The sequence below is a fragment of the Hylobates moloch genome, unplaced genomic scaffold (assembly GCF_009828535.3).
Source record: "Hylobates moloch isolate HMO894 unplaced genomic scaffold, HMol_V3 SCAFFOLD_13, whole genome shotgun sequence".
In the NCBI taxonomy this organism is placed as follows: Eukaryota; Metazoa; Chordata; class Mammalia; order Primates; family Hylobatidae; genus Hylobates; species Hylobates moloch.
Window position 1 is genome coordinate 60,644,894 of NW_026652288.1, and position 21,434 is coordinate 60,666,327.

The 21,434-nt window shown below is 41.1% G+C and overlaps 1 protein-coding gene across 3 annotated transcripts in view; it reads right to left on the minus strand.

The window, feature by feature from the left end:
* Nucleotides 1–414: 414 nt before the first annotated feature.
* Nucleotides 415–21,434, minus strand: part of SLC38A1 (solute carrier family 38 member 1) — a 91,998-nt gene continuing 70,978 nt past the window's right edge. For 2 of the 3 annotated variants that reach the window (XM_058427068.1, XM_032173779.2), the window contains exons 13-17: nt 17,935–18,035; nt 15,506–15,624; nt 14,801–14,942; nt 14,602–14,699; nt 415–5,957 (exon numbers count right to left, since the gene is read on the minus strand). In XM_058427068.1, coding sequence (XP_058283051.1) covers nt 5,856–5,957; nt 14,602–14,699; nt 14,801–14,942; nt 15,506–15,624; nt 17,935–18,035 — 562 coding nt within the window. In that variant the 3' untranslated portion in view covers nt 415–5,855. The other variant, XM_032173780.2, reaches the window with a different exon arrangement.

A 21,434-nucleotide genomic window follows, 5' to 3' on the forward strand; every position in this document is an offset into this window, starting at 1 on the left:
CAGAGCAGTTATAGAACAGAACTTCTTATATTTCTTTATTTACACCACACCCTGAAAAAAAAAACCCAGTTCTATTCGATTAACTATGAATAGCAAAGTTTTGTGACTTGTGACTCACTTAAATCACCCATCTGAAATTCATTTACAAGGTTTTTACATTAATAAAACAGTAGTGTGGTACATGTACTGGACTCAGATGAAGTCTAAAGTACACTGGTGGATTACATCCAACGACCAAGATTCAAGTGTTTGGGGAAAAAATTACCTAAGACAGTCTATGTTGGCGTCAACACTAAAATAAAAGGCAAACATGCAGGACTTTCAAAGCTTGATTAGATAATGGTTCTTTGTTTTCTTTCCTTCAAATTTTGTGCTCATAATTAATATTCAGGTTCCCTCTCCCCGCTTTCATAGATGCCAAAGTTTGAGAAATGCAGCAATTCAATTGTGAAAAAAAAAAAAAATTCTTCTCCCCAGCTTTTGTTTTCATATGTACTAAGTAGTGGTATCAGTGTTAACAATGGAAGATCATTATGAAGAAACAATTTGTCATTTGGGTATATCTGTTTCTATATGACAAGGATTTGTGTCTAAATATTCCTTATTTGTATCTCAGAGGACTGTCTGTTAAATAATTGATCTTAATGCCAGCATAAGAAATCAGTGGAACCATTTCTCAGACATTTCTTTCTCTAAATTAAGTAGGGTGTTAGGTTCCAAGTTTACATTGATAGAACTATGTTACCTGGGAGAGAATGTAAATTTTTCTAATTCCCAAACAAAACCACTAATATCTAGGAAACATTTATTGTTTATATGCAGATCTTAGAGACTTCTATTTCAGTGTGGATCAACAACTTCAAAAATATACAGCCTCCTATTTATTTACAATAATATTTACATACAAATGAAGTATTTCCCGCAATAAGCCTCAGCTGCATAGATTCTTCCTTTAAAAACGTCAATTTGAGCCTGTATACAGATGGGCCCAGTTTCATAGCCCTTCCTTAGATAAAAGCCTAAAGAGGGAAAATGTCTGCACCTTGTGAACTTTACATATTTTGCAAGAACTTTCTCGTTGAGATTTAGTGATAGTTTTTAGTTGTCAGACACCCCACCTTCAGTTTGTACCTGAAAGCTTCATCTCATTATAAATAATTCACTGTAATTTAGGGGAAGTATGTCTTGTTGCCAAAGGATTCTCAAACCTGCCATCCCCAAGGAAAATCATGTATTAGTATTGCTAAATGATGGTCTGTATCTTCTTTGTTTTGAAGGTGGCTAGATGTTTGCTGTAAACTTGAATGGGAGAATTATATTCTTTAAGTTTACACCCCCTCTAAGCCTAAAGCCATTTAAATTGATAAACTGAAAGAGACTAATAGGTTTTGCTCTAAGGTATAAAATCCAATATCTGATCATATTCCTGACCTCCCCCCGACTCCAACTAAATGTGCCATAGTCCAACACTGTGCCCCACTGAATTGGAATTCAGTATTTCATTCTTTTGACAGCAGTTTGTAGCTCCTTAAGCAGAGCAGACCTTTCAGTAGAGAATTCGCTTTAAAAGGACAGGATTATCACCACACGATTAACACAAACACTGGAGAACTTCTGACATGAATTCAGTATTTCTTCTAAGTCTGCATTTACAAAGGGTCTTTTATTTTAATTTTTTCACAACTGCCCTGCCCCTACCAAACCCTCACTTTCATTTCCTCACAGCTTTAAAAAATAAAATATTATCATGCCTCAGCCCGAGGTAACACCGAGTGCAGGCAGCCTGTGTTTAGGAATTTGCACCTGCACTGGTATTTTCAACGAGAGGGGGATGACCAGGTGGCAGCGCTGGATTCACTCACTTTCTTGCCATTGCAGAGACCTCTGCCACCAGGCTCCTTTCCTCCCCTCCCTAAAGCCTGGCTCCTGTATCTTGCACCATGAGTCCTAGGAATCATCTGGTGAGGTAGGACTAATGGGAAGTAAAAGGGAGACTCATTGGCTTAGGGTGGTTCTCAAACTTGATGCACTTTAGAATCATTTGCTGAGTCCCTCCCTGAGAGCTTCTGACTTCACCATGTCTGGGAGGGGGCTGAGAATCTGCATTCTAATGATGTCCCCGATGATGCTGATGCTACTGGTCTAGGGGCCATACTTTGAGAACCACTGGCTTAGAGGCATGAATCAAGCTCTAGAAAGCAGTCAGTTCCAGGGTAACAGTCTTAGGTGCTCTCCAAAGCACTGAGGAATCTTACCACAACCCTGTGTCTACCACAAGCCCTATCACCATCACCCATCTGGGTGCTTCTTTTTCTCAACAGGGTGTGTAACTGTAAAAAAGGAAAGTGGGTGGAGAGCTTTTTTTTTTTTTTTCCTTTTTTCTTGTTTTCTAACCTCCCAGCTGATTCCTGGAGAGTTAAAACATGGTTACTTGCACTAAAAACATTAAAAGTGCTGTGAGCTGGCCTCAATGACTGGTACATGGGAGAAGCTGTGCAGCAGCATCCTTTTCTGTGGTGGGCAGGGCAGGAGATGAACCATAAGAGCCAAAAGTCAGACAAACAGAAGAAGGCAGACCAAGCCCGAACCCTCCGGACAACAGCAGAAGTACAAGCTGAGGGATGTCCCTGGAGGTTTCTGACCCATGAGAGGCCCCTCACCCTCCTTCACCCTCCTCCTACCACCAGGCTCTCTGGCAGTCATGGACTTATTCCTCCTCATTTTTGCTGGACACCATGTTTCAGGCCACTCTGGTCACCTGTAGTCTGGTGGCATCTCTACCCCTACTGTCCAGTAGGTGGGATGTGGCTGGGATGGACAGTCCAGATTCTACTAACAGGCAACTCTGAACAAACACCCTCCCTGGAAACAATATTATATTTGATGGTTAGATTCTTTGGCAAACCTATTACATTATTTGATTTCAGCTAACCTATGGGTTTGATCATCTTTTCCAGCTGCTCTAGGGGCCTAACCACCATGGATATCCTGGTCTCTAAAGGAAAATACATTGCAGGTTGCAAACAACCAACTGACAATCTTTTGGAATATGACCTCCTTACACACTGGGGCTGCCTGTGCCTAAACAGAGTAGATTTCCCTCCTGTGCATATTTCATCAGCCCCACTTCCAATAAGTAACATTAAGTAAATTAGGGATTGACAGTATTCTGTGTTACAATAACTAGAGAACAGTTCTAAATCCAAAGTGTGAAACTGGCACTGTTCACTAGTATAGAGATCCTACCTACCAAAGGAAAACGTGCTGCTGCCCATGCCTATGGTATAGTATTCTTCAATCTACTAATTTAGCAGAAAAACTTCCACAGCACTTGACTGTGCTGTTTAAATTCGACCTGACATCTGTGATACATGTATTTTTGGCTACCAATTAACTATTCTGAATAAGAATAAGAGCAGTATACTTTACAGCTAATCCCACACAAAGGATGTAACTAATCAGTGATATTTGACAAATTATGGTAGGGTCTATTATATTCAGTCAACAACAAATTTAGATAAACATACAAAGGTTTTTAAAAATATGTGTGGTATCACACAGATCAACAACACTGTGCCCCCTCTAAATAAATCTATTTTAAATAAATATTCCTTGTATTGACAAATGAAACCCAGAGGCCCAAAAATATCACTACACATCCCAGCTAATGATAAGGTTCTAAATTGACTTTGTGAGTGTAAAATGAATTGCTATAAAGTAACGAGGAAAATAGAAAGTAGCATAATATAGCTTGCAAACTAAATTATGTATTTTTAAAGGTAAGGTCATCCCACTACCTGGCTATTTCATTACTTGGTGGTCTAGACAAGCTCCCAAGAACTGACTGAATCTTGGCTTGTTCTGTTTGTCATTGCTAATATAATATGGAAAACATTGCTGAAAATGACAGAGATGGCCATGGATATGGCTAGGTTAGGTATTCATATCCAAATATCTGAACTCTAATCTAATGTGGATATGATTCTGTAGCATTATATTAAAGGCTATGATAATGCAATGCAGGAAATAACCTTTCATTCTCCCCCCAAGAGGATCACGACAGGTGCTTCAATGCCTGCCTTATCTATGGGACATTAGTGTGATTCTCAGTGAGAGTGAAGGCCTTTGGGGATTTGAGTCAGGAAGGGAACACGGCTAAGTGCCTGGAAACTCTGCCAACAGTCTGCGGTTAGATTCTACTTATCTCTGGATAAGAAATCTGTGCTCAGTGAACTTATGTGTTTGGAAAATTCAACTAGAATATAGAGGAAACATAAGTCCTGTTTCAAGAGACCAGCTCACGGAGCACGCACATTTCTCACCATAGGCAAGCTATGGACAGTTCAATCACAGGGGATGGCCCCGCTTAGGGGAATGCAGTTCTGGGTTTCCTTGCTATCCCTATTCCTTTTTCAGCTACAAACTCTCTTCTTTTTCAGTCTCTTCAGTTTCCTCGTGCTCCCTTTAGGAGAGGGACTAGGGTAAGAGTACCAGGCAACTCTGTCCTCCTGCATGGACAGTTGAGATGGGCAGTAATGGCACAGTCCTTGGTTGGGGAAGAGAAGAGAAGACAGCACAGACACTGAGACCCCCCTTGCCTTCCTCATCTGGGGGAAGGAAGGTACTCAGTGATTCTGTCAGAAGCTCTTCACAAAGACTATCTCTGAGGGTTTTTTTTTTCACAAGACTAGATGGAGAATTAATGAAGAAGAAATAGAAATGAGGCTTATTTAAGGTACAAAAATCTTGTATTTGTAATAACCTAGATTTATAGATATAAAACAAGTCTTTTAAAGACTTCCCTAAAGTACTCAATATAAAACAGGAGTTACTTATCCTAGATCATCCTTAGTTAGGTACACATGATTCTCTGTGCAACTAGCTGGTGGACATGAATAAAAGCTGCTGGGCCTATAATGTACTAAAACATTTTTCTCCCTTCAACAAGACAGGTAGGGTTGAAGGCTAAATGCATCAGAGGAGTATTTTCTTAGGTATTTTGGACAATCTTTTTGCAGTAGGTTCCATAGGTTTTCCCCAGCGAAAGTTGACTCAGACCAGAGTAACTCTGACACAAGTTGCCAAGAGGGAAACAATACTTCATTTGCTAGATTACCGAAATGTGTAGCTTCATTTAATTACCAAGGTAAGAATCATCCCCAACCACTTTTCAGCTGAGAACACTTACCAGAGAATGTCTCTGGATGGGGATAGATGTGGTACCAGCTAGGCCACTGGCCTACCCGAGCTCAGCTGCCAGGAAATCAGAGCCACCTCAAATATTGGGCATGCTCTGATTCAGCAGTGGCAGTGCCCTATAACTTTCAGATGATTATCTCTGTGTGCTATGTTAACCAAAATAGGCAAATTATTTACGAAACCATTTTTTTCTGTAAAGCAAAATAAATATATACAATTCAAGATTCTTTTCTCTTCTAAAAAGGTACAGATAGTGTGAGCTGAACATCAGTAGGAAAATTATTTCAGAATCTGGATGTATAATAAATAAACATGATTGCATATCATGTTTTCAAAGTTCTAAGAGACCGGGAAGCCACAAAACATAGAGTTAGACGGGTAAAAAATGATTGTGAAAAGTACTGGGAAATATGATTGTATGAAATTTGAAAAAAAAAAAAAAAATTCACAATCCCTAAATTGATCTCAAATCTTGGAGGGACATGAAGCATTATAGAAACATGTCTCTGTTTTGCAACCAAAGAGTTATTCCATTTTAAGTATCCTGTACATTTCTGTTTGCTTCTGTAAACTTGCAAAAGAAGTGGTGAGAGATTGCTGATGTGTGGGGACTTGACTGAGCAGACAACAGGGATGTTTCTTTTTCTCGGCGGGTCTCAGTGGCCTTCGTCACTACTCGATGAGCAGGCCCAATCATAGATGACCAAGGGAATGCTGACCAAGGAGAACAACACCCCCAGGCCCAAGAAAAGGGCAGCCTGGAGCAAGAGAAAGGCAAGGGTTATTTTCAGTGCAGCAAGAATTTTCCACATGTACCTGGGGAAAAAAAATAGAACGGTTTTTCCTCTCCCTTTGTGTCCTCTGGTATTCGGAGTTTGTCACAACCATGGCTGAACTGGGAGAATCTTTCTAAAATTTTATGAATCTGATTCTGCAAGGATGGGAAAATAGGAAAAAAAAAACCAAGCTAAGCAGAGTAGTCCTCTATGTCCCATTCTTTGACTTCATGGTCACCTCAAGTGTATGTATCCATTCTACAAATAACTGGGTATCCTTATGGCTCCTCTCAAACTAAGATTACAACCAAGGGGGAAAAAAAGGCCTTAGAAAATATCCAGGTCATTTTGTTATTCATTACCCACCAACCTAGCTTATCACTGGCAAGCAAACATTCTGTTTGAAAAAGTGGAAAAAAAACATACAAAAGCAAAATAGATTTGATTAAGTGAAATAGGAAACAGGTGTCAAAAACCAAGTTACCTGAAGGGCTGATGAAGGCCATTGGTAGACAGATGATGATATGGTTTGGCTGTGTCCCTACCCAAATCTCATCTTGAATTTTAGCTCCCCTAATTCCCACGTCATGGGAGTTACCTGGTAGGAGGTAATTGAATCCTGGGGGCGGGTCTTTCCCATGCTGTGCTCGTGATAGTGAATAAATCTCATGAGATCTGATGGTTTTATAAAGGGGAGTTCCCCTGCACATGCTCTCTGCCTGCCACCATGTAAGACTTGACTTTGCTCCTTGTTTGACCTCCGCTATGATTGTGAGGCCTCCCCAGTCATGTGAAATTGTGAGTCAATTAAACCTCTTTCCTTTATAAATTACCCTGTCTCCGGTATTTTTTTTTATTATTATACTTTAAGTTCTAGGGTACATGTGCACAATGTGCAGGTTTGTTACATAGGTATACATGTACCATGTTGGTTTGCTGCACCCATCAACTTGTAATTTATATTAGGCAGTTCTCCTAATGCTATCCCTCCCCGGGCCCCCCACCCCACAACAGGCCCTGGTGTGTGATGTTCTCTGTCCTGTGTCCATGTGTTCCCGTTGTTCAACTCCCACCTATGAGTGAAAACATGCAGTGTTTGGTTTTCTGTCCTTGTGATAGTTTGCTTAGAATGATGGTTTCTAGCTTCATCCATGTCCCTGCAAAGGACATGAACTCATCCTTTTTTATGGCTGCATAGTATTCCATGGTGTACATGTGCTACATTTTCTTAATCCAGTCTATCATTGATGGACATTTGGGGTTCCAAGTCTTTGCTATTGTGAATAGTGCCACAATAAACATACATGTGCATGTGTCTTTATAGTAGCATGATTTATAATCCTTTGGGTATATACCCAGTAATGGGATTGCTGGGTCAAATGGTATTTCTAGTTCTGGATCCTTGAGGAATCACCACACTGTCTTCCACAACGGTTGAACTAATTTACACTCCCACCAACAGTGTAAAAGCATTCCTATTTCTCCACATCCTCTCCAGCATCTGTTGTTTCCTGACTTTTTAATGATCGCCATTCTAACTGGCATGAGATGGTATCTCATTGTGGTTTTGATTTGCATTTCTCTGATGACCAGTGATGATGAGCATTTTTTCATGTGTCTGTTGACTGCATAAATGTCTTCTTTTGAGAAGTGTCTGTTCATATCCTTTGCCCACTTTTTGATGGGGTTGTTTTTTTCTTGTAAATTTGTTTGAGTTCTTTGTAGATTCTGGATATTAACCCTTTGTCAGATGGGTAGACTGCAAAGATTTTCTCCCATTCTGTAGGTTGCCTGTTCACTCTGATGGTAGTTTCTTTTGCTGTGCAGAAGCTCTTTAGTTGAATTAGACCCCACTTGTCTATTTTGGCTTTTGTTGCCATTGCTTTTTGTGTTTTAATCATGAAGTCTTTGCCCATATCTATGTCCTGAATGGTATTGCCTAGGTTTTCTTCTAGGGTTGTTATGGTGTTAGGTCTTACCTTTAAGTCTTTAATCCACTTTGAGTTAATTTTTGTATACGGTGTAAGGAAGGGATCCAGTTTTAGCTTTCTACATATGGCTAGCCAGTTTTCTCAGCACCATTTATTAAATAAGGAATACTTTCCCCATTTCTCATTTTTGTCAGGTTTGTCAAAGATCAAATGGTTGTAGATGTGTGGCATTAATTCTGAGGCCTCTGTTCTATTCCATTGGTCCATATTATCTGTTTTGGTACCAGTACCATGCTGTTTTCATTACTGTAGCCTTGTAGTGAAGTTTGAAGTCGGATAGCATGATGTCTCCAGCTTGTCCTCTTTGCATAGGATTGTCTTGACTATGAGAGCTCTTTTTTGGTTCCATATGAACTTTAAAGTAGTTTTTTCCAATTATGTGAAGAAAGTCAGTGGTAGCTTGATGGGGATAGCATTGAATCTATAAATTACCTTGGGCAGTATGGCCATTTTCATGATATTGATTCTTCCTACCCATGAGCATGGAATGTTCTTCCATTTGTTTGTGTCCTCTTTTATTTCGTTGAGCAGTGGTTTGTAGTTCTCCTTGAAGAGGTCCTTCACGTCCCTTGTGAGTTGGCTTCCTAGGTATTTTATTCTCTTTAGAGTAAATGTGAATGGGATTTCACTCATAATCAGTTGTTTGTCTATTACTGGTGTATAGGAATGCTTGTGATTTTTTGCACATTGATTTTGTATCCTGAGACTTTGCTGAAGTTCCTTATCAGCTTAAGGAGATTTTGGGCTGAGACAATGGGGTTTTCTAAATATACAATCAGGTCATCTGCAAACAGAGACAATTTGACTTCCTCTTCTCCTAATTGAATACCCTTTTTATTCTTTCTTGTGCCTGATTGCCCTAGCCAGAACTTCCAACACTATGTTGAATAGGAGTGGTGAGAGAGGGCATCCTTGTCTTGTGCCGGTTTTCAAAGGGAATGCTTTCAGTTTTTGCCCATTCAGTATGATATTGGCTGTGGGTTTGTCATAAATAGCTCTTTATTATTTTGAGATATGTTCCATCAATACCTAGTTTATTGAGAGTTTTTAGCATGAAGCACTGCTGAATTTTGTCAAAGGCCTTTTCTGCATCTATTGAGATAATCATGTGGTTTTTGTCATTGGTTCTGTTTATGTGATGGACTACATTTATTGATTTGCATATGCTGAACCAGGCTTGCATCCCAGGGATGAAGCTGACTTGATCATGGTGGATAAGCTTTTTGATGTGCTGCTGGATTTGGTTTGCCAGTATTTTACTGAGGATTTTCAAATCAATGTTCCTCAGGGATATTGGCCTAAAATTCTCTTTTTTTGTTGTGCCTCTACCAGGCTTTGATAACAGGATGATGCTAGCCTCATAAAATGAGTTAGGGAGGATTCCCTCTTTTGTACTGATTGAAATAGTTTCAGGCAGAATGGTACCAACTCCTCTTTGTACTTCTGGTAGAATCTGGCTGAGATTCCTTCTGGTCCTGGACTGTTTTTGGTTGGTAGGCAATTATTTATTGCCTCAATTTCAGAACCCGATATTGATCTATTCAGAGATTTAACTTCTTCCTGGTTTAGTCTTGGGAGGGTGTATGTGTCGAGGAATTTATCCATTTCTTCTAGATTTTCTAGTTTATTTGCATAGAGGTGTTTGTAGTATTCTCTGATGGTAGTTTGTATTTCTGTGGGATCGGTGGTGATATCCCCTTTATCATTTTTTATTGCGTCTATTTGATTCTTCTCTCTTTTCTTCTTTATTAGTCTTGCTAGTGGACTATCGATTTTGTTGATCTTTTCAAAAAACCAGCTCCTGGATTCATTGATTTTTTGAAGGTTTTTTTGTGTCTCTATCTCCTTGAGTTCTGCTCTGATCTTAGTTATTTCTTGCCTTCTGCTAGCTTTTGAATTTGTTTGCTCTTGCTTCTCTAGTTCTTTTAATTGTGATGTAAGGGTGTCGATTTTAAATCTTCCTTGCTTTCTCTTGAAGGCATTTAGTGCTATAAATTTCCCTGTACACACTGCTTTAAATGTGTCCCAGAGATTCTGGTATGTTGTGTCTTGGTTCTCATTGGTTTCAAAGAATATCTTTATTTCTGCCTTCATTTTGTTATTTACCCAGCAGTCATTCAGGAGCAGGTTGTTCAGTTTCCATGTAGTTTTGAGTGAGTTTCTTAATCCTCAGTTCTAGTTTGATTGCACTGTGTCTGAGAGACAGTTTGTTGGGATTTCTGTTCTTTTACATTTGTGAAGGAGTGTTTTACTACCAATTTTGTGGCCAATTTTAGAATAAGTGCAATGTGGTGCTGAGAAGAATGCACATTGTCTTGATTTTGGGTGGAGAGTTCTGTAGATGTCTATGAGGTCTGCTGGGTGCAGAGCTGAGTTCAAGTCCTGGATATCCTTGATAACCTTCTGTCTCGTTGATCTGTCTAATATTGACAGTGGGGTGTTAAAGTCTCCCATTATTATCGTGTGGGAGTCTAAGTCTCTTTGTAGGTCTCTAACGACTTGCTTTATGGATCTGGGTGCTCCTGTATTGGGTGCATATACATTTAGAATAGTTAGCTCTTCTTGGTGAATTGATCCCTTTACCACTATGTAGTGGCCCTCTTTATCTCTTTTGATCTTTGTTGGTTTAAAGTCTGGTTTATCAGAGACTAGGATGGCAAGTCCTGCTTTTTTTTTTTTTTTCTTTCCATTTGCTTGGTAGATCTTTCTCCATCCCTTTATTTTGAGCCTATGTGCATCTTTGCACATGAGATGGGTCTCCTCAATACAGCACACTGGTGGTTCTCGACTCTATCAAATTTGCCTTTCTCTGTCTTTTAATTGGGGCATTTAGCCCATTTACATTTGAGGTTAATATTGTTATGTTTGAATTTTATCTTGTCATTATGATGTTAGCTGGTTATTTTGCTTGTTAATTGATGCAGCTTTTTCATAGCATCACTGGTCTTTACCATTTGGCATGTTTTTGCAGTGGCTGGTACTGGTTGGTCCTTTCCATGTTTAGTGCTTCCTTCAGGAGCTTTTGTAAGGCAGCCTGGTGGTGACAAATTCTCTCAGCATTTGCTTGTCTGTAAAGGATTTTATTTCTCCTTCACTTATGAAGCTTAGTTTGGCTGGATAGGAGATTCTGGGTTGAAAATTCTTTTCTTTCATAATGTTGAATATTGGCCCCCACTCCCTTCTGGCTTGCAGGGTTTCTGCTGAGAGATCTGCTGTTAGTCCGATGGGCTTCCCTTTGTGGGTAACCCAACCTCTGTCTCTGGCTGCCCTTAACATTTTTTCCTTCATTTCAACCTTGGTGAATCTGACAATTATGTGTCTTGGGGTTGCTCTTCTTGAGGAGTATCTTTGTGGTGTTCTCTGTATTTCCTGAATTTGAATGTTGGCCTGCCTTGCTAGACTGGGGAAGTTCTCCTTGATAGTATCCTGAAGAGTGTTTTCTAACTTGGATCCATTCTCCCCGTCACTTTCAGGAACACTAATCAAACGTATATTTGGTCTTTTCATATAGTCCCATATTTCTTGGAGGCTTTGTTCGTTTCTTTTCACTCTTTTTTCTGTATTCTTGTCTTCTCACTTTATTTCATTAATTTGATCTTCAATCACTGATATCCTTTCTTCCACTTGATCGAATCGGCTATTGAAGCTTGTGCATGAGTCTCGAAGTTCTTGTGCCGTGGTTTTCAGCTTCATCAGGTCATTTGAGGTATTCTCTACACTGGTTATTCTAGTTAGCCATTCATCTAACCTTTTTTTTCATGGTTTTTAGCCTCTTTGCGATGGGTTAGAACATGCTCCTTTAGCTCAGAGAAGTTTGTTATTACCAAACTTCTGAAGCCTACTTCTGTCAACTTGTCAAACTCATTCTCCATCTAGTTTTGTTCCTTTGCTGGCGAGGAGCTGTGATCCTTTGGAGAAGAGGCACTTGTTTTTTGGAATTTTTGGCTTTTCTGCTCTGGTTTCTCTCCCCATCTTTGTGGTTTTATTTACTTTTGGTCTTTGATGTTGGTGACCTATAATAGATGGGGATTTGGTGTGGATGTCCTTTTTGTTGATGCTGATGCTATTGCTTTCTCTTTGTTAGTTTTCCTTCCCACAGTCAGACCCCTCAGCTGCAGGTTTGTTGGAGTTTGCTGGAAGTCCACTCCAGAATCTGTTTGCCTGGGTATCACCAGCGAAGGCTGCAGAACAGCAAATATTGCTGCCTGATCCTTCCTCTGGAAGCTTCGTCCCAGAGGGGCACCTGCGTGTTTGAGGTATCTCTCGGCCCCTGATGGGAGGTGTTTCCCAGTCTGGCTACGTGGGGGTCAGGGACCTGCTTGAGGAGGCAGTCTGTCTGTTCTTGGAGCTCGAATGCCACGCCGAGAGAGCCACTGCTCTCTTCAGAGCTGTCAGACAGGGACGTTTAAGTCTGCAAAAGCTGTCTGCTGCCTTTTTTCTGCTATGCCCTGCCTCCAGAGGTGGAATCTGTAGAGGCAGTAGGCCTTGCTGAGCAGCGGTGAACTCTGCCCAGCTCGTGCTTCTGGGCCTCTTTGTGTACACTGTGAGCTACTCAAGCCTCAGCAATGTTGGATGCCTCTCCCCACATCAAGCTGCAGCGTCGCAGGTCGATCTTAGACTGTTGCGCTAGCAGTGAGCAAGGCTCCATTGGCATGGGACCCACTGAGCTAGGCACAGGAGGGTATTTCCTGGTCTGCCAGTTGCTAAGACTGTGGGAAAAGTGCAGTATTTGGTTAGGAGTGTACCGTTGTACCGTTTCTCCAGTTACAGTCTGTCATGGCTTCCCTTGGATGGGAAAGGTAAATCCCCTGACCCCTTGCGCTTCCTGGGTGAGGTGATGCCCTGCCCTGCTTCAACTTGCCTTCCATGGGCTGCACCCACTGTCCAACCAGTCCCAATGAGATGAACCATGTACCTCAGTTGGAAATGCAGAAATCACCCGTCTTCTATTTCGATCTTGCTGGGAGCTGCAGACCACAGCTGTTCCTATTCGGCTATCTTGGAAGCAACCTCAGGTATTTCTTTATTAGCAGTGTGAGAACAGACTAATATAGATTACTAAATCCAGAGTCCAGAGAACACAAGATTATAAGTTCCTTGAGCTTGAGCATGTTCAGTGAGAGCGCTGCAGGGAGAAGGATGATGCATTCTGAGAGCCAACAGGGCTGGACTGGGAACTGGAGGAAGAGAAAGAGCTAAGGAAGGAAAGGAGCGAATTGGGGGTTGACATGGCTGCACATGGCATACCATCCTGGGTCCAGTCTAACTCCCAGTGGTCCTTACACAGATGGAGCCCTTGTCTAATGCCATTCGGCAGACCCTACTACTAGTTTCATTATGGGACCAGGGTTGGAGAGGCTCAGAATTCATGGGCAGCAGGCCTCCACCATTTTCAGATTTAATCTGAATATATTGTCCTGTTGTGCCGGAGTGACTGCTTCTTCCTCTCTGTCCTCATTAAGCCCCTACAGATAAGGCTTGGAAGGATTTGGGAATTAAGGCTTCAGGGGTGATCATGTTGGGGAACTGGATGCTCTACTAGCATCAGTGCTGCTTTTCCTAAATGCACAGGGATGACCCTCCTGCCTACACCTCTCATCTGGATCTGTTGACTGAGGTAACAGGTACAATTGCAGTGCTTACACTAGCTGGGAGGGCAGCTGAGAAGCCTTCTCCAAGACCAAGCAAAATGGAGCTCCAGAAGGGACTCAGGTAGCAGCCACTTCACCCCTGCTTCCCTCACTGTCTCCAAGTGCACCACCTTCAAGATGCCCTTGAACTTCACCAGACCTGGAAACAAGAATCCCAATATAGAAAGGTAGTTTTTGAATCCAGGTCTGTTGTTCCAAAGCATATCTGTCAAATAATAAAAAAGACTATTTAAGCTAACTCAGACATTTTAATTAAGGCATTGCATGTTCCCTGGGCTGTAGGGAGGAGTTACATGACTAGAAATCATATGGAAACAGTGGACTGCATAACATCTGTGAGTCCCTCGTCACTTCCTCTCTTGCTGAAGACCAGACACTGTCCTATAGAGACACAGGAGGATGAATGTCCATTCTTCTGACTAGTCATGCCCTGGATCAGAACAAAAGCTGAGGCACAATAACATAAAATCAGAGGGCTGGGCGCGGTGGCTCATGCCTGTAATCCCAGCACTGTGGGAGGCTGAGGCGGGCAGATCACGAGGTCAGGAGATCCGGACCATCCTGGCTGACATGGTGAAACCCTGTCTCTACTACAAATACAAAAAAGAAAAAAGAAAAAAGAAAAAAAATTAGCCAGGCATGGTGGCGGGCGCCTGTAGTCCCAACTACTCTCTGAGGCAGGTGAATGGCATGAACCCGGGAGGTGGAGCTTACAGTGAGCTGAGATCGGGCCACTGCACTCCAGCCTGGGCGACAGAGTGAGACTCCATCTCAAAAAAAGAGTAAAACCAGAAAAGATAATTGGAGGGACAGGAGAAGATTCTGATATGATATTTTAAATCTCTCCCAAGTAGCAAAGCTACAGGGCTTCTGCCTCCTTTCAAGGCAACTGAAAGTAGTCTTGATAGAGAGGTGAACTATTTATTTTGTAAATTTAAATGGAAAACTAATCAGAAAAGTTAGAGTGGCTGGCAAGAAACATACCCAAATTCTTTGAGTTCCTTTATCTCCATCCTGGTCTGTGATTTTTAAATAAAGAGATGAAGGAAGAATGAAAATAAGCATGTTAGCAGATGTAACTCCTGTAAAATAAGAAGAAAGAGAAAGTTTAGCATTGCTATTGTGAAAATTTCCCTCCAAACAGCTACTGTAGAATGACAAGCACAAAGTCATGAAGCCATACCTACGACTCCAAAAATATCCTTCATGGAGGGTATGAAGATCACCAACAAGTTGATAACAACCAAGAGTATGCAGGTAACCACGGTATGACGACATAAATTAAACTTTGTTTTCTTAGCCAGTTCAAATAAAGATGAACGAACCTGCAAGAAAAGAAAACAAAGATTCTGTAAGTGCCTACAGCATGCCAACATTGACATTTCTCCGCAGAGTAACTGATTTATTGGTGCACACGAATTCATGAAATGTTTTGTAATGCCTAGTGAATTTATAGATAGCTTAACAGTTTTGGAAGTACGGGGGCCTGACTTAAGAGGGAAAGTATTTTTATTTATGAGTAGTAGAGTTTTCTTGTTGGGGGGTGTAATTTCTGTCTTTGGTTTATCTAAGACTTGAGTGTTCATTTCTGCTTTTTATATTCTCTCTTCATGTCTCACTGAGATTTGAACATTCTATTGTCATTTCTTTGTAAAGAACAGGGTCAGATTAATTAGAATGGAGATTCACCGCATTAGAGGCTCCCTAACGCACTGAATGCCACTTGCTTTTCAAAGAGCCTGAACCGAGTCTTGGGATCTTTCCCAGATGCAGATTCAATAACCCAGGAAAGTTACCTGGGGCAGGCTTTCTCTGCAATGGGCTCCTGCAGGCAGAAGGAAAGCCGAGACCTCAGCTTTTCTCATATTGCACCGAGGACCTTACTCACCGTGAAAAATAACACCGGCACTGTGAGGATCACAGCAACAATGACAGCCAGCCGCACTGTCAGGATGAGAATGTCATCTTTACTCTGATATTTGTGAAGGAGGTCTGACTGCACGTTGTCTAAAATGAGGGAAAAGCAAGAGGGTTTTAAAAGGAGACAAAGTATATAGCTGAATGACAGTTTTTCTGAACAACAAAGAATTTGTAAACTAAAAGGCAAGAAAAGCAATGTTTTGAAATGTCTATTAAAACAATTAAGTTGGAAAGAAAAATCTATGTAAGACATGCTCCACTGTGCATATGCGACTTAGCAAAGGAATTTAAAGTAATCACTGGAAGAAGCTACATGGAGTGGGAATGCTTAATTCAGACTAAATTAAACCTAGGAGTACACTGGGCTTGAAAATGAAACATACAGTTGAAACGCAGAGCTGCACTTAATCTAGACTTTCCCTCCCCTCTTGAAACCACACCAAACTGCCACAGGCTTGCTCAGGGAGGGGGTGGGGTGGGGGGTGCTACAAGCCACCTTGGAGCTTGTTTCAAACTCTTCTCTTGTTAAGTCAACTTCAAGTGGCCAAGCAGCAGAGACACTAGTTGAAATTTCACCATCAGGAAATAATTCCACTCTTTCATGTATGTTGTTCTTGTAAAAAAAAAAAAAAAATTAGTTTATGTACTACTGTGTGTGTGTGTGTGTGTGTGTGTGTGTTGAGACAGGGTTTTGCTCTATCACCCAGGCTGGAGTGTGGTTGCCATAGTGCCATCTTGGCTCACTGCAACCTCTGCTTCATGGGCACAAGCAATCCTCCTGCCTCAGCCTCCCAAGTAGCTGGGACTACAGGCGTGTGCCACCATGTTCGGCTAATTTTTTTTTTTTTTTTTTCAGAGATGGGGGTCTCATTATTGTTGCCCAGGCTGGTCTCAAACTCCTGGGCTCAAGCTATCCACCTACCTTGGCCTCCCAAAATGCTGGGATCACAGGTGCAAGCCACCGCACAGGGCCTTATGTACTACTTTTGAACTTTTTCTCAATCCAGAACTTCAGAAAGTGTTATTTCAAAGACTAACAAAGCTAGAATGGCAGTTACATAGAGTATGAAACTGCTCACTCCTTTGACAAAAGGTAATTTCCCTTCCTGTCTCCTGCAAGGGCCTCTCACTGCACTAGTCTCAAGGTCCTCAGCATGGAATTCAAATGCTAATCTGTACCACAGAGCTTGGTCTCAGTTTCCAAAAAAGAACCATAAGTTATAATACAAATCTCACTAGTTCTAATTTCCTTAATTCAAAATAACTAACCACTTAAAAATAGCTAAGCTTTATTTAATCCAAGAGTAATAAAAGTGTTGGTGTTCTGTTCTGTGTGAAAAAAATGCATTTACAAAGAAAAATTATAGCTTCAACAAGACAACAGTGAGACTTCAACTAACATTAAGTTCTCTGCCTCTCTCTCCCTGTACCCACTCCAGCCCTGCAACTCTGTATGCACCTTAGCAACACCATTTTTATGTAAAAATTAAATATGGTATTAATGAATTCATTAGACAATGCTATTCTCTATTGCTAGTGAAAACGATAATAACATCTGTATAATCAGAGTAGCCTTTTTCTCCAGGCTGAGTTAATAATTTTTAAATGTATTTAATTTTGAGACATTTGTGTTTATGAAAAAAAGTCCCAAGAATTATTATTTAGTAGAGAAGATTGTGAAATACATACATATACATATATATATACACACACACATATATATATTTAAATTAGGTCCCCAATTATAAAGATAATGAAAGATGTTAAATAAAGCTTCAGGATAATTTGAATAGGAGAGGATGAAGAAGCAGTAAAAGCCGGTAAACTGTTCATTAAGGGTCAGCAAAAGTTACATATGAAAACTTGTTCCCTTTTTCAGATTTCATTTTTTATAATTTTCTATCATTCCTTTGGATCTTTGCAAGGCTCCGACTTCCAGTGAACAATTAGAAGTTTCATTTTTAATTAACTCAGAGTGTCATGAGTGTAGCACTCTGCTCTTTCTCACTTTCAGCATCTGTCTGTGTCTCTCCATTCTATTAATGGAATCTGACCCAATTTGCAGTGTCAATTAGGAAAGCCTTTTCTGATGTAGTTTTAAACCTTCCTCAGTAAATATGTACTTAGTTGCATGCTTCTAAAATGCTTCTAAAATGCAATTTCTTTTAAGGACACTGTTAGGAGAAAAAAAATTATAAATATTGTTTTAGTAATTATTTTATTTGGCAGTCTGCATGAACATGTAAAGATCACCATTGCTTTAAGTAGAAGAAAAAACTAGAAAAACCAATTGATTTGTTGCTTTCATTGCCCTTCATGTTAAAAGTTATTTCAACACTAATTTTTACTAACTTGTTTACAAATACTTATATTTATGTACCAGTAGGAATTACTTACCATAGAATGTCAAGTAGCCAAAAATGGCAGTCAAGAAGTACATAACAAACATGGCGAAAAAGGAGATGTTTGAAACCATCTGCATTTTTTTCTGTGATCGGCTAAAAACAAATACATGTTAAAAATTAAAAATCATATACCACTGAATTTAAGCACCAGTGTTAACATTGAAGAATACTAATTAAACTTTGCTTCTATCAGGTTAGGGAAGATCTGAGCAGCTGAAATTACCCCTGGCAGTTATGCCAACTGAAAATAACCTCTCTTATACTGAATTGGTATTGAGGGTGAGATCTATGGAACTACACTCCAGTTAGCGTTCTTCCCCATTCTTTTAAAAGAATATCGAGAAGTGGGGGAGCCAAGGTGGCTGAATAGGAACAGCTCCAGTCTACAGCTCCCAGCATGAGCGACGCAGAAGACGGGTGATTTCTGCATTTCCATCTGAGGTACCGGGTTCATCTCACTAGGGAGTGCCAGACAGTGGGTGCAGGACAGTGGGTGCAGCGCACTGTGCGTGAGCTGAAGCAGGGTGAGGCATTGCCTCACTTGGGAAGCGCAAGGGGTCAGGGAGTTCCCTTTCCTAGTCAAAGAAAGGGGTGACAGATGGCACCTGGAAAATCAGGTCACTCCCACCCTAATACTGCACTTTTCCAATGGGCTTAAAAAATGGCACACCAGGAGATTATATCCCACACCTGGCTTGGAGGGTCCTATGCCCACAGAGTCTCGCTGTTGCTAGCACAGCAGTCTGAGATCAAACTGCAAGGCAGCAGCAAGGCTTGGGGAGGGGCGACTGCCATTGCCCAGGCTTGACTAGGTAAACAAAGCAGTCGGGAAGCTCCAACTGGGTGGAGCCCACCACAGCTCAAGGAGGCCTGCCTGCCTCTATAGGCTCCACCTCTGGGGGCAAGGCACAGACAAACAAAAAGACAGCAGTAACCTCTGCAGACTTAAATGTCCCTGTCTGACAGCTTTGAAGAGAGTAGTGGTTCTCCCAGCATGCAGCTGGAGATCTGAGAATGGGCAGACTGCCTCCTCAAGTGGGTCCCTGACCCCCACGCAGCCTAACTGGGAGGCACCCCCCAGTAGGGGCAGACTGACACCTCACAGGGCCGGGTACTCCTCTGAGACAAAACTTCCAGAGGAATGATCAGGCAGCAGCATTTGCAGTTGACCAAGATCTGCTGTTCTACAGCCACCACTGTTCTGCAGCCACTGCTGCTGATACCCAGGCAAATAGGGTCTGGAGTGGACCTCTAGCAAACTCCAACAGACCTGAAGCTGAGGGTCCTGTCTGGTAGAAGGAAAACTAACAAATAGAAAGGACATCCACACCAAAAACCCTTCTGTATGTCACCATCATCAAAGACCAAAAGTAGATAAAACCACAAAGATGGGGAAAAAACAGGGCAGAAAAACTGGAAACTCTAAAAATTAGAGCACCTCTCCTCCTTCAAAGGAATGCAGCTCCTCACCAGCAACGGAACAAAGCTGGACGGAGAAGGACTTTGACGAGTTGAGAGAAGAAGGCTTCAGACAATCAAACTACTCCGAGCTACAGGAGGAAATTCAAACCAATGGCAAAGAAGTTAAAAACTGTGAAAAAAAATTAGACGAATGGATAACTAGAATAACCAATGCAGAGAAGTCCTTAAAGGAGCTGATGGAGCTGAAAGTCAAGGCTCGAGAACTATGTGAAGAATGCAGAAGCCTCAGGAGCCGATGTGATCAACTGGAAGAAAGAGTATCAGTGATGGAAGGCAAAATGAATGAAATGAAGTGAGAAGGGAAGTTTAGAGAAAAAAGAATAGAAAGAAATGAACAAAGCCTCCAAGAAATATGGGACTATGTGAAAAGACCAAATCTACGTCTGATTGGTGTACCTGAAGGTGACGGGGAGAATGGAACCAAGTTGGAAAACACTCTGCAGGATATTATCCAGGAGAACTTCCCCAATCTAGCAAGGCAGGCCAACATTCAGATTCAGGAAATACAGAGAACACCACAAAGATACTCCTCGAGAAGAGCAACTCCAAGACACATAATTGTCAGATTCACCAAACTTGAAATGAAGGAAAAAATGTTAAGGGCAGCCAGAGAGGAAGGTCGGGTTACCCACAAAGGGAAGCCCATCAGACTAACAGTGGATCTCTTGGCAGAAACTCTACAAGCCAGAAGAGAGTGGGGGCCAATATTCAACATTCTTAAAGAAAAGAATTTTCAACCCAGAATTTCATATCCAGACAAACTAAGCTTCATAAGTGAAGGAGAAATAAAATACTTTACAGACAAGCAAATGCTTAGAGAATTTGTCACCACCAGGCCTGCCCTACAAGAGCTCCTGAAGGAAGCACTAAACATGGAGAGGAACAACCAGTACCAGCCACTGCAAAAACATGCCAAAATGTAAAGACCACCGAGCCTAGGAAGAAACTGCATCAACTAACGAGCAAAATAACCAGCTAACATCATAATGACAGGACCAAATGACCAAATTCACACATAACAATATTAACTTTAAATGTAAATGGGCTAAATGCTCCAATTAAAAGACACAGACTGGCAAATTGGATAAAGAGTCAAGACCCATCAGTGTGCTGTATTCAGGAAACCCATCTCATGTGCAGAGACACACATAAGCTCAAAATAAAGGGATGGAGGAAGATCTACCAAGCAAATGGAAAGCAAAAAAAGGCAGGGTTGCAATCCTAGTCTCTGATAAAACAGACTTTAAACCAACAAAGATCAAAGGAGACAAAGAAGGCCATTACATAATGGTAAAGGGATCAATTCAGCAAGAAGAGCTAACTATCCTAAGTATATATGCACCCAATACAGGAGCACCCAGATTCATAAAGCAAGTCCTGAGTGACCTACAAAGAGACTTAGACTCCCGCACAATAATAATGGGAGACTTTAACACCCCACTGTCAACATTAGACAGATCAACGAGACAGAAAGTTAACAAGGATACCCAGGAATTGAACTCAGCTCTGCACCAAGTGGACCTAATAGACATCTACAGAACTCTCCACCCCAAATCAACAGAATATACATTTTTTTCAGCAACATGCTGCACCTGTTCCAAAATTGACCACATAGTTGGAAGTAAAGCTCTCCTCAGCAAATGTAAAAGAACAGAAATTATAACAAACTGTCTCTCAGACCACACTGCAATCAAACTAGAACTCAGGATTAAGAAACTCACTCAAAACCCCTCAACTACATGGAAACTGAACAACCTGCTCCTGAGTGACTACTGGGTAAACAATGAAGTGAAGGCAGAAATAAAGATGTTCTTTGAAACCAATGAGAACCAAGACACAACATACCAGAATCTCTGGGACACATTCAGTGTAGTGTGTAGAGGGAAATTTACAGCACTAAATGACCACAAGAGAAAGCAGGAAAGATCCAAAATTGACACCCTAACATCACAATTAAAAGAACTAGAAAAGCAAGAGCAAACACATTCAAAAGCTAGCAGAAGGCAAGAA